We start from the raw sequence: 12,524 nt of genomic DNA, 5'->3' as shown, positions 1-12,524 counted from the left end.
AACTTGTATCTGCAGAGAATTAAGGTCAAACACTGGTAAGTTGGCCTGATTAGTCCTGTGACCTTGTTTTTTTTTGTCAGGTGCAGATTAGTGGAGCTCCATCATTCTTCCATGTTCATTTCAGATCAAATGGTTTTCATAAAATAACAAACTACAGTCTCTAATGGAAGACTTTCCCAGTGATCTGGGTTGGCCAGAACCCTTCCATGACTGTTTGATCTGTGTGCTTGGTGCACCCCTCAACTGGACTATTTGTTCGTTTTTGTATGCATTAAGGAGGTGTGTTAATTTGTGCACGTTTGCATTGTTGTGCAAACTCTGCAAAACTGGCTATAGATTAGCTTCCTTTGATCTAACTTTTATTCGTCTTAGTTCAAGCCGCTTTATGTTCTGTGTTCTATGTATGTCTGCAACGCATAAGTTAACAAAAATGTCGATAAGAAAGGAAAATTGAGTTTATTCTCCTAATGCTTATAGCGGCTTGCTGGTAGATCTGTGTGCTTGGAGGACTGAAAACAGTCTTGAACTGTGAGGAATAATCTGCTTTTACTGGAAAACAATGGACTCAGGTTCTCCTGAAACTGTGATGCAGTGGTTGCTCCTCGATCATAATTGATTGTGTCTCTGCACTAATTTACCGTAACCTCCCACACTGTAGTGCAACAGAAGAATTAATAGAAAACACCCAGGGGAATCTTTTTACCGCTTATTTGTAAATAAGAAAGATAAAAATGCAAAAATAAAATTGTATTAGAATAAACCCCCACAAAAATTAACTTAAAGGGATCCTTTTCTCTGCACCATTCTCTGCCACACCCACACTCTTCATGCCATTTTTACTATTCATTCTTAGATCTCCTCTTTGCTCTTCCTCTAAGCCAGTGTTTTTCAACCTTTTTTGAGCCACGGCTCACTTTAACCTTGACAAAAATCCCGCAGCACACCACCATCCAAAAATAAAAAAATAAAAAAGGAGAAACCCATAGTCTGTATTGATCTACATTGATCTGCATTTTTGTGATAACTGTGGCAGAAAAAGCTGGAAGTTGCAGCTGTTTTTTCTAAAAGATGTAATAAAAGTTAAGATAGAAGATTTAAAAACTGTTTGATTTGTGTTCGTTGTTGTTTCAAGCATAAGAGGAGAGACTCCTTGTGCGCTGAGATGCTGTCACTTTAACCCAATGCATCATGGGAGATGGAGTGCAAATATCGGCCGAACGCAGACAGACAAGCGTCTCTGAGCTTCATTGTTTCGTTCACTTTTTCCACGGTCTGACACTGGATTCTGTGGAAAGCTACACCGCTAAAGACGAGCTTTAGCTGGTATTTTTGTTAGAACTGAGCGACTTTATCAACAGAATCATGACAAGGAAGTGAAGACATCAACCACTTCTGATTGGTCAGACTGATGACATGTGATTCAGCCTCCAAGAATGATTGGCGGAGACAGTTAAAGGGGCGGGACTTTTCAGAAAACGGCTTTAGTTGCAGCTAAATTGCGGTACCATCATTCTTATCAAAATGTCTTTAATAGAATCAAACAAACACAAAGAAAAAAGTATTTTACGATCTTTCATATTCCTAATTTCTGTTTTTTTTTTCAGGGCCTGTTTGGATAAACAGAGAGCTGATATCCTGGAGATGGAAAATGTTTTTAGATCAGTTAATGAGGGCAATTTCCCCCGGCACACCTGACCATCTCCCACGGCACACTGGTCACTGGTTGAAAAACACTGCTCTAAGCCTCCTTGCTGGCATCCTTCACTGATGAGTTCAGCATCCTTCTCCCCAAACATGTAAAACCACGGCTTTGTCCGAATTCACTCACTTTCAATTACTTAGTTCACTATTTAGGATATTTGCCATTTTTCAGAGTGTATTAACGATTTGTAATTTTTTAGGGGTGTCCAAGATCACTTAATACTCACTATGTAGTACACTGCAGTGTTTGTCATTTTTTTCAGTGTCCAAATTCACTTAATAAACGGCAATTGCAATTTTTTCGAGTGTCTTATTTCATTTATCACTCACTACTTATTGCTATATATAGGATGTTTGTATTTTTTTTTTTTTCGGGAAGTCCCAGTTCATTTACTACTCATTACTTGGTGCACTATATATGTTGTATTAAAGTGTCCAATTCAACTTACTACTCACTACTTATTGCTCTTTATAGGAGGTTTATCATTTTTTTCGGATTGTCCGAATTCCCTCTCTACTTACTTTTTGGTCCACTATAGGAGTTTGACATTTTTTCTGGATTTCTGAATTTCCAATTTAAAATTCAAAAATTCTAGTAACCTGGAATTTTTCCAGAAGTCTGCGCAAAACTAGTGTTCTTTGATGCTCACTCAATTAGCAAATATAGACCACAACGCTTTGCATGTGAACGATTTGTCATCAGAAAAAAATGTACGTAGATTTACTTTTCTGAATCATCTTAGTCTTCGTCATAAGAACACAGTGTATTCATAAATAGTGTTTGTAAAATGTTTGAATATTTATTAGGCTTTTACTTTAACCAATGTGTGACATCATACTTGCCAATAAATCTTTCTTTTTTTTAAAGTGGTGAGCACATATCGGAATTGCATTAAAACCCAGGGGACTGGATGGTCCCGCGTTATAGAGTCTTTTGGGCGTTAAGGAGTAGCAAAGGTATTTGGACATAGCCCAGCTCAGTCTACCTATCCTGAGGTGTTCCTCTTTTGTTCTTTGTCCTCATCCTATCCCTCTTCTTCACTCCTATAGAGAAGCTCAGTGTCTTTAAATCTACATGCCTTCAGCATCACCGTCCCAAACATCTTCATTGGTGTCATCGCCTTTCCTGTCATTCTTACTGACTCTTTTCTCACAGCTCCACCTGTTCCATCCTGGCTGCACCGCCTCTTTACCCCTGTTCCACCCTCTTTTGTTCCTCCTTCACCGCTGGCCCCAAAACTACAGATAAAAGCTGAAGAAATGAAATGTTCCAGATTGATTTGGAAATGTAAAAGAAACAAATAAGGGCTGTAAAACCCCCCACGTGATGCGTCACACAATAACACACCGTAGAGAGCACACAACACAAAGCAAACCAAACAACTCTCTGACAGATATTACAGTCTGCGGGCCGCTCGCCTAACGCACCACCTATTCTTTATCAAAGTGTGCGCTGACCTTCCAGGAGGAGTGATAGGAATCAGACGTTGGTGCCGCTCAAATGGGCCGAAATAAAAGCTCGGCCTGTGGCCTTTGATCCATATCGGAGGGGGGAAATGAAACTGCTGCGTTTCTGCATGACCAAAAATCGAATTTAAAAGGAGGACAGTTTCTGTGTGCACGGTGGAAAAATAAACGAGCCGGGACTTCCACGACTGCAGGTAAATAGAAATGGCAGGACAGCCGCTTGTTTACCCCAAAGGAATAATGGGAAAATCACGGACATGTGTGGGCAGCTTCAGAGCAGCAGGACAGGAAAGCTGAGCGCGCCAACTGGCAAAGTGTGGACGTTTGCACACACGTGCACGCTCACACACAATTAAGGCAGGTCCTTTTCACACTTTGCTGTTTTTCACCTGGTGCTTCTTAAAGTCGAACCCCTTTCTGGTTCTCCAACAATCACAAGCAGGACTTTTTTTTAAGGATAAAAATAAATATGATTCATGATTGATGAACACTAAAGAAAATGTACGAACCTGCAATGCTGTGATCTTTATTTAATTCTCTTGGGTATAAAATATAAGGTCATGGCTTCCAGGACAAGGATTCATGTTGAAATAAAAAGTGTGATATTTACTCAGCCAGTTTTTTGACACAACATGAATTGTTTTATTTGGTTTTGCTTTTATGAGTGTTATTATTTTTTGCTATATGTCATTTATTTTATAATTTACTGTTTAACTTTTTTGCTTTACCCTTTTCATTGTTGTTTTGAATGCTTTGCGTTTTAATGTACGGTGCCTTGTTTGACCGTGGTCATGTCAATATAGATAAAAAAGGGTTTTTTTCAGCAGTTTGTTTCTAAACTGAAGGAGGGATTTCATTTAGGATCAAGGTTTCTATGAAACCAAACATCTGAAACAGACTGAAAAACGGCTATTTTGTCAGAAAGACCCCTGAAGTTTCCAGGACTACATCACTCAGGAATGTCCTGCATCCGAGCAGCTTTTATGTTCTGAAAATACTTCCTTTTTGTCGCTTTATTGTTGTTCACTGCTGTTTTTTCTGTCCAAGTCTGTCACAGCCCAGTGAGACACAGCTGTGCTAAAAAAAAAAGTCTGCTCCATTTTTAGTTTATTGATTACTCACCTCCTATTGTCCTTTACATCCACCCACATCAACCTAGTTTTTACTCTAGGTCCTGCTTTTCTTTGCTTTCCTGTCAGCTGCAGCCTCCTCACTCAGTATTAAGACATCCAATTATTTTATTTTGACTGTTTTTCTTGTCTTTTAATTTGTGTATAGGCTTTCTATGGGCAGTTGACCTTTCTAGGTTTTTCTTTACCCTTCACAGCTTGAAAACTGAGAAAAACAAAGAAACGCTTGGAAAAAAAACCCCATCAGATCCTATTTTCACTTGTCTACATTGCTATAAATCTAAAAAAAATATCATATATTCACTGCAGTTTTGCAGCGAGCCACAGGGGGAGAGTATATCACATTTACATGTGTCATCTGCGTTTGTGCTGTCCTACAACAGCAACAAATGCAGACCATGTGAGAGCGGGAATTTGAGCCTGATGTCCTTCAGATTCATCTCAGTATCCACGCATCTTTCACACCCCACCCATCCTCCATCTCTTTGCTGTTCATCTCATTTTCTTTTCATTAGCATCCATCACACCATCACACATTTTCTCACGTTTCACCCAGCAGGCTTTTCATTTCTGCTCCATCAGGAGCCGCGGTAAAGATGAACGGTTTTCACGGAAACTTTCATAAATGTGGATCTTTATCGTCTCAAAAGCTGATCTTAATTCTGTCTTTTTCATTAAAGAAATAAAAAATGAATCTTTTTACTGCTGTCATTTTAAAGATATTAAAACGCTGTTGAGTCTAAATAATCTCCCTTCATGAATGCTTGATAAATAAATGAAGCCGTCTCAAGGCGAGACTTTAATCTTTTTGCAGTCTGTTAACTGACTCTGAGAAAAATGGTTTAATGTTCTAGTTTAGATGAAGAGACGGTTCTGTTTGCAGCGGTTCTTTTCATTTTTAGGAGCAGGTTCAGCGTTTCGTCAGCTCGTCTGCAAAAATCTGAAAGTGTTTTTTGACTTGAAAGTGTTGCATTAAGTTCTCGGACACATTAGATACTAAATTATGGATATTTTGATGTTTACACCTATATTACACATTTAATAGACATCAATGCATGAAGGTCTATTGCACATTGCAGTTCAACTCATTCACACCCCGACTCATCATGTATGCATTTTACCCTTCTCCGCTTCATATATTGACACTTTGGGTGAGTCCAACTCGCCATTTTTCGATGTGCTGCCTGCTCCGATTAAATGACTTCGTTAAAGTTTCACAGATTCTGACTTTTGCCTTACTAATATTATTATTATTAATATTAATAATAAAAACCGAAATGTATTTTTCTTTGTCCTCATTTAGTCTGAAAGCAGCGCTCGATACGTTACTTTCACTTAAAATAGCCTACATGTTTGTTGGTATGTAAACAGAAATTAAAATAAAATTATTTTTATGGTTGAAAACGTAAAAGACAAGTTGGGTTCAGCCAAAGCCATATGTGACGCGGAGCGACGTCCCTACCCATGTAGGACGAGTTGGGGTGAGAACATTTAGCACGTTTAGAACCTCTAGCATACCACTATTCCACAACTCATTGCTACGTTCCCATCATGCCTAGCACGTTGTAGTCACCATTTGTCGCAAAGAATGGTGAAGTCCTTTGGAAATCCTCCAAAATATTTTTCAAGAAGCATCCAGTAAGTACAAAGGGGTAGAAAAGCACAATGGTACAGTGCACTGCAGCCATGAGATGATTGTGGTTTCTTTGTGTGATGGACTTAAGAAAAAACGTGTGTCCCTCTGAATGTGTGCCGTTAAATGACATGTAAATTAGAGCAACTACATATAGTTGATTAAATTTCCAATCACTAAGAACAAATGCATTCATATCTATTGTCATGAAATAAACTAACTAAAAATGATTTTTTTAATCAAACAACTTAAGAAAGAATAATTTTGAAGGTGAAAATGTTAGTTTTGTGTTCTTTAGAGGTCATCCTTTAAACAAGATCCTGAATGCTACAGGAAAATCTGATGCTGTCCAAGTGGGATCACTTCAGTCAAAGGGACAGTTCAAAGTATATTTTTTTAAGTACATATGTATATATTTTGTGTAGGTTGCTGCACCCCCTGTGTTGGGACCCAGAGGAAGGAGGTACAGGGAAAACACAAGATGTCCTAACATACAGCCCTGTGGAACTCCAAACAACCGTGGAGCAGTTATTTCAGCAGTGATAAAATGTGTCATTCTTCTTCTAGAGCTCCGCAGTGACCATTTTGTAGTGACGACATCCTTTTAATCCACGTTTTATGGTTTTATTTACTACTCCAGATGATTTTCACACCAACAAACTTTGAAAAAGGTTGCCTAAATCCGATTCCTAAATCTGTTGAAGAACAAAAAGATTTGGCTTTTGATTTTCTGATTCCTGACGATTTAAAACGTCTCCTGCTGCGTCTTTTTTATTTTATCTCCACTCTAACAAACCTCAGGACATTTTACAAACACTTGGTACAGAAACGTGGCATTCTGCTGGTATTATCTTTAAAGGCCAGGCTATTGTTCGGGTCACCCACAGGTCTCCCCCCTGTCTCTCGCGGTAGATCTCATTATGGGTTGGTGGCTCATCCAGGGGCTGGAGAGGGGCTAAAACACAAGTTTCTGCAGCCGCCTAAAATCGGGCAGGAAGTGAGGCCAGCTGCACTTAAAGAAGGTCTCTGATGCTAGTGCCTACAGGACGTTTCTACAGTCTGCAAGGTGTCAAACGGGAATGCTGGGAATTAAAAGGAAATGAAGAGTCAACAAAATGCCACACTCTCTTTATTAAAAGTAAAAAAAAAAGAAACATAAAGATTTGTTTTAAGCTACCGGGGGAAGCAGTCCTGTAGCAGATGGTGCCATCTACACAAATCTGTAATTTCAATCATCATAAAGACTGAATGGGATTAGAAAAAAGACGGAGCGTAGATGTGAGGGTCGTAAAAGAATGAATAAAGATCATCTGCGCAAATGTGTGTAATTCTGTTTAATGAAGTTTGGATGATGGGCATATTTGGAAAGTTTGGCACTGAATCCTCTGCAGAAGTAAAGGGCAGTGCTGGTCTGCAATAATGAAGTCAGCGAAGGCAAACACACGTAGTAATCAAAATTTGATCCAGGACTGAGCTTGTTCGCCGTCTTTTCGGCCTCTAAACACGATGCTTGTCGCTGAATTATTAGACTCACCTCCTCCACCATCGCCAGCATGCGCCGAGTGCTCTCCAGAGACTGCAGACAGAAAGCAAGTCATCAGCTGGCAGCTCAGAGGGAAACAGGTACAAACTTACAGTTGCTCATCACAGTCCAACGGAAAACTCACAACATTTTGGGAACACGGGTTTCACAATGATCATGGATTATTTCTGGCTTTTTTTTTGGTCTTCTTATTGTGAATCTATTTCTGTTACACTCTTTCTCCTATCAAACCGCTCCATCTCTTCCCCTCCGCCCCTCCCTGCATCCTCTCCTCATGAATTTTCAATGAGGCCATTTTGGCTGCTCTATTATTCTGCTGCTCCCGGAATTATCTGCTCTTCCTGAGCTCCTCTCAAGTCATTAAAGAGGCCAAAGTTCTCGGTTATCCAAAAAGGAAAAGCACAGTCTTAATGAAAGACCGTTTTAAAGAGGAGGGTGTTGAAGCGAGAAGGAGGAGGGTGGGGTGGGGGTGGGGGAGTCACATTTATTGTATCTGTCAGGCTGGAGAACAGGTCATTTTCAAATGTCCCAGAAGAACAGCCTGTTCAGCTCCACAGTTAGAAGAAATTCTCTGTCTGGTGACATGAGTGAGGGTGATTAGAGGGGGGAACAAACACTGAAACAATGAGCTACAGTGCTTCAGGGAATGCTGGTGATGAAGATGTCAATGGTGCAGGCCGCCGTACCTCATCTGTGATTTGGTCCGCACGAGTCTGCAGGTCGGCCAGCTCATTGCGCATGTCCGCTTCGTCTGCCATGTCGACTGTCGACCCGGTTCAAAACAGCTGTCGGGGAAAAAACCAGAGGAAGTTTTAGGAAGTGTGGTACAAAAACCAGCAACCGTCCAAACGCAGTGAAACCCTTTAGAAATCACATTCAAGGAGACTCAAAATTGACCATTATAGTTTAGTTACATGTAAAGAAACCATTGACTGTATACAGGAACCGGACTAAGTGACTTCTTCCCCCATAGACTTCTAGATAAACAGCTGTTATTCCTTCTATTGGTCAAAGTAACCATGCATTCTGCTACCTTTTTTGGCATGTTCTTGATAATCCTTATGCTTTAAATATTTTTTTCTTTATCGCAAGGTATTCAATAAAAGTAAGTGGAGTCTGCTGACCTCCATGTTCAACTGTCAGAATTTTCGATTGACAGATTTGGTGAAGCCCCTTTTTTAAGTGGTAGGGGGTGTGGACTTTCAACAAGCTCATTCCTGATTGGAGAGACTGATTGCCATAGAATTGTTGCCTTAAACCAACGCGGACCAATCACTGCTTACCGACGACATCTGCTTGGCCTCAACATGGCGGCGTCTTTCTCGCAACAAATAAAAGAAAGGTGACTGAATTGCCTTCATTTGGTCGGGGTCTGAAGAAAACCACTTTTTAATGGGTGACGTCACACTCACTCGGTCCAGTTCTTATATACAGTCAGGGAAAGAAACACAAACAGGTAGTGGTGACACAAACGCACACAGTTAAACACTTCAGCAGATGTCAGAAATCCTCATTTTGGTCACCATGATTCCTGCATAACAGGTCAAAGGGGAGGAAGAGGAAGGAGGTGAAGTCTGCCTCGAGGAACAGGACCGAGGCGTCAGTCTATTTTAAAACACACGAACACTCAGCTAGAAAGTGTGGAGGTATGCTCCATGAAAAATGCATGCGCTTGTTGCTCTGCAGACGAACCGCTGTCACATCCAGCTGCTGCCGATGCAACCTTCACTTCGCCTGAACTATTCAGATTGCAATGAGGCGGACAAACTGATCCGGTCCAATCAAAGCTCATTTGTGCGTCCTTTTATTTCAATTGCCCCAATCGTGGCAGACCCTTCAGCAGAGCTCGTCGCTGATACAGATTTAACCAGCCAGCAGCTTTCAGCCCAGAATCATTAAAGCTTCATGTGATCTAATTTCCTACAACATGCAGAGCTGCTGCCATTTGGAGCCAGCCGGGCTCTGTGCTGAATGAGGGGGTTTAACTGCGCACAGAGAAGGTTTAGAGACGGCTTGAGAGGAAAATAGAACAGCAGAGGCTCCCTACATCCAGGCAGGACACCAAAAATTAATTAAAGAGTTCATTTGATTTTAGCAACAGAAGAAGCAGAATTCTGGAAAGGTGAGGAGTCTGCTCTGAGGTGAGCTTGACGAAGACCCTCGCTCTTGTTTGACTTCCTGTCAGTCTCTGACTCCGCCCTCTGCAGCCAACACGGTGGTTAATAATTGAACATGTGCCGGGAGAAAACAGGGAGGGGCAGATTTGCTTCTCAAGCTGGTGATTTTGTGTATTATGGAACTCTGAAATATTTATGCCGACATTTTGATGGATGGTGTGATGCAGAGCTGCACATTTTACAGGTAACTTCTGAGCACGTGAGCAGCTGCTGGGAGTTCCAGGTCATTCAGGCTCCCATCACCTGTCTGCTGTTGCAGATCCCTCTGAAGACTTCCATCGGTCACATCCACGCTGGAGTTCACGGAATGCCCACATGTTGACCGTTGACTGTGCGAGAACTGGACTCAGTAACCCCTTCCCCTGGCATTTCAAACAGGTAGTGTCTGCTGGCTCCAAGAAGCCAAAATACAGCTTTTACTCAGCCATTCAATTGGTTAAAATAACCATTCTTGCTCTGATACCTTTTTTGTAACATGATCTTGCTAATCCTAATTTGGTTTTTCAAGTTATTCACGTTATAAATATGACCAATCAGATGCCTCGATAAAAGTAGGCGGTCTCACGTTCGACAGATTTCTTGAAGCCTGCTTTCGAGTGGTAGGGGTGTGGACTTCCAACCAGCTCACTCCTGATTGGCAAGAGCGGTTGCCATAGAAACGTCGACTTACAGCGACAGACCACTTACTGCTGACTGACAACGTCTGGCTCCAACATGGCAGCGTCTGTAAAAATGGTAATTGAATTGACTTCCTTTCATTGCAGCTGGAAGTAAACCATTTCCTCACTCAGTCCAGTTCTCACCTACAGTAACTGGTGTTTTGTTGTCCATGGCAACCATATAAAAAGAAGAGCCTGACTTCCCTTTGACCTTTTTTCTTCCCCCCTTCATCCTTATGTCTCATCTTTCCAACAATCTGCTGTGATATCGACGTGCCGTTGACTGTTGGGGTCTTTTGCCGCTGCGCCACTTCCCCTTTGCTCACTTGCAGCTCGGATTCATTTCCTGTTAATCTGCGGGAAGTCGCTTCTTTCTCTGCTGCCTTCATTTGAACCAAAGCTTTCAAATTTCCCCCTGCAACAATCTATTGAAAATCTCAGATTTTGGGCTGATATAAATATTAAAAATATATATATATTTTTATATGAATCTCAACTCAAGTTTAGTTTGAAAACTTAACGGTTGGAAACGAATACATCTGCATTTATTTATATCTACTGACATTTTCAGGATCCCAAACCGCTTTACCAAAAAAAAGGAGATACGAGGAAAGGAACAAAAAACAAATGACAAAAGGCATTAAAAAATATATATAAAACAGATAAAAAATTAGAACGCGAAAAGAAAAAAAAGATGCCACCAACTACATATTAGCCCTCATACGCCTTTATTTTTTATTTATTTTTTTATACACTGTATTTTATCCCACAAAGGGAAATTCTTTCTCCGCATTTGACCCATCCCCTTGGGGAGCGGTGAGCTGCAGCCGCTGAAACTGCGCTCGGGAGGCAGTAGCGTTAAAGGTCTTGCCTAAGGACCCTCACTGGGTGATGTTAACTGCTCGCCATTGATATGGTAATGCCCCCCAGTACCATTGCTCATTCCCCTCTGGGAATCGAACCCTGGTTTCCTGCATGGTAGCTTCCCACCTTACCAACCGAGCTTCCCAGCCGCCATTCAGTTGATGTTTCAAACTGTAAAAGTCTGATATCAACCAAAATAACCAAGAGATAACAATGAGAAACAGTCTGAGAAGATCACAAAGTCATTTTTGAAATCTTGAAGACTGAACCACAGAAACAGACACAAACAACAACAACAACAGAAAAATATGACTCAAAAAACCCAACACGAACTCGTCCATCAAAAAAGCAGAAGATTAAAGGAAGAGCAGACCTCACTTGACTTAGTGAAAGTTAGAGATCAGGGCTCAACAGACAGAAAAAGAAACTGAATCAACATTCCCGTAGATGTATATCCCAGAAAGAGTTCCACAATAATTGTCCTCTTTGGTCTTGGTCATAGTGGCGTTTGGAGTGCGACTGTTTAAGGTTGTGGACAGATGTTTTTTGTATTGATAAGCATTTCAAACAGGTGTCATTAATACAGGTAACCAGTGGAGGACAGAGGATCCTCTTACAAAAGAAGTTACAGGTCTGTGAGAGCTAGGAATCTTGCTTGTTTGTTTTTGACCAAATATTTATTTTCCAACATAATTTGCTATAATTTTTTTTTTAATCAGACAATCAGACAATGTGATTTTCTGGATTTTTATTCTTATTTTGTCCCTCCCGGTTGAGGTATATCTATGATGAAAATTACAGGCCTCTCTCATGCTTTTAAGTGGGAGAACTTGCACAATTAAGGGCTGACTAAATACTTTTTTCTTCTGGACAACAATGGATCCATGAGAGAATTAGGACACAGATGAGCAATACCCTGGCTACAACCTGGACTTTAGTATTTTTTTTTTAAATTATTTTTGGTTGATCAAACTATGTGTTATAGATCAAACTCAAACAAATTCCCCTTTGAAATGCTTGATAAATGAAAATAAATGTCCTATTTTATGACTTTTACATGTATTTAACACTGAAAAACTCACTGAAGGGTTTGAATTCACAGGATGAGTAAAAAACCGGATGAAAAACACACAGACACTTTAACTCACAGGTGTCAAACTTCTGACCTCAAGCGGTCAGTGTCCTGCAGGTTTTCCTACTAACCTGATATTGTGGCCTCTTACCATGGACTATGAGAACTGGACTGAATGAATGTGACGTCCCTCTCAAAAAAATCAAGTGAAACCTGTCACAAGAACAGGCAGACGGCTGGTTCCAAATGCAGAAGGTTTATTAGCTCAGCTAAAAGTC

General features: G+C 40.7%; 1 protein-coding gene across 2 annotated transcripts in view; it reads right to left on the bottom strand.

Moving 5' to 3' along the window:
• Nucleotides 1-12,524, bottom strand: part of LOC101170749 (synaptosomal-associated protein 25-A) — a 38,684-nt gene that overhangs the window by 14,831 nt on the left and 11,329 nt on the right. For both annotated transcript variants that reach the window (XM_023953676.1, XM_023953675.1), the window contains exons 2-3: nucleotides 8,161-8,259; nucleotides 7,466-7,507 (exon numbers count right to left, since the gene is read on the bottom strand). In XM_023953676.1, coding sequence (XP_023809444.1) covers nucleotides 7,466-7,507; nucleotides 8,161-8,232 — 114 coding nt within the window. In that variant the 5' untranslated portion in view covers nucleotides 8,233-8,259. The remainder of the gene's footprint in view (nucleotides 1-7,465; nucleotides 7,508-8,160; nucleotides 8,260-12,524) is intronic.

Source organism: Oryzias latipes, chromosome 3 (genome assembly GCF_002234675.1).
Source record: "Oryzias latipes chromosome 3, ASM223467v1".
NCBI lineage: Eukaryota > Metazoa > Chordata > Actinopteri > Beloniformes > Adrianichthyidae > Oryzias > Oryzias latipes.
The sequence above is the reverse complement of the archived record's forward strand: the minus strand, read 5'-3'. Positions and strand labels throughout refer to the sequence as shown.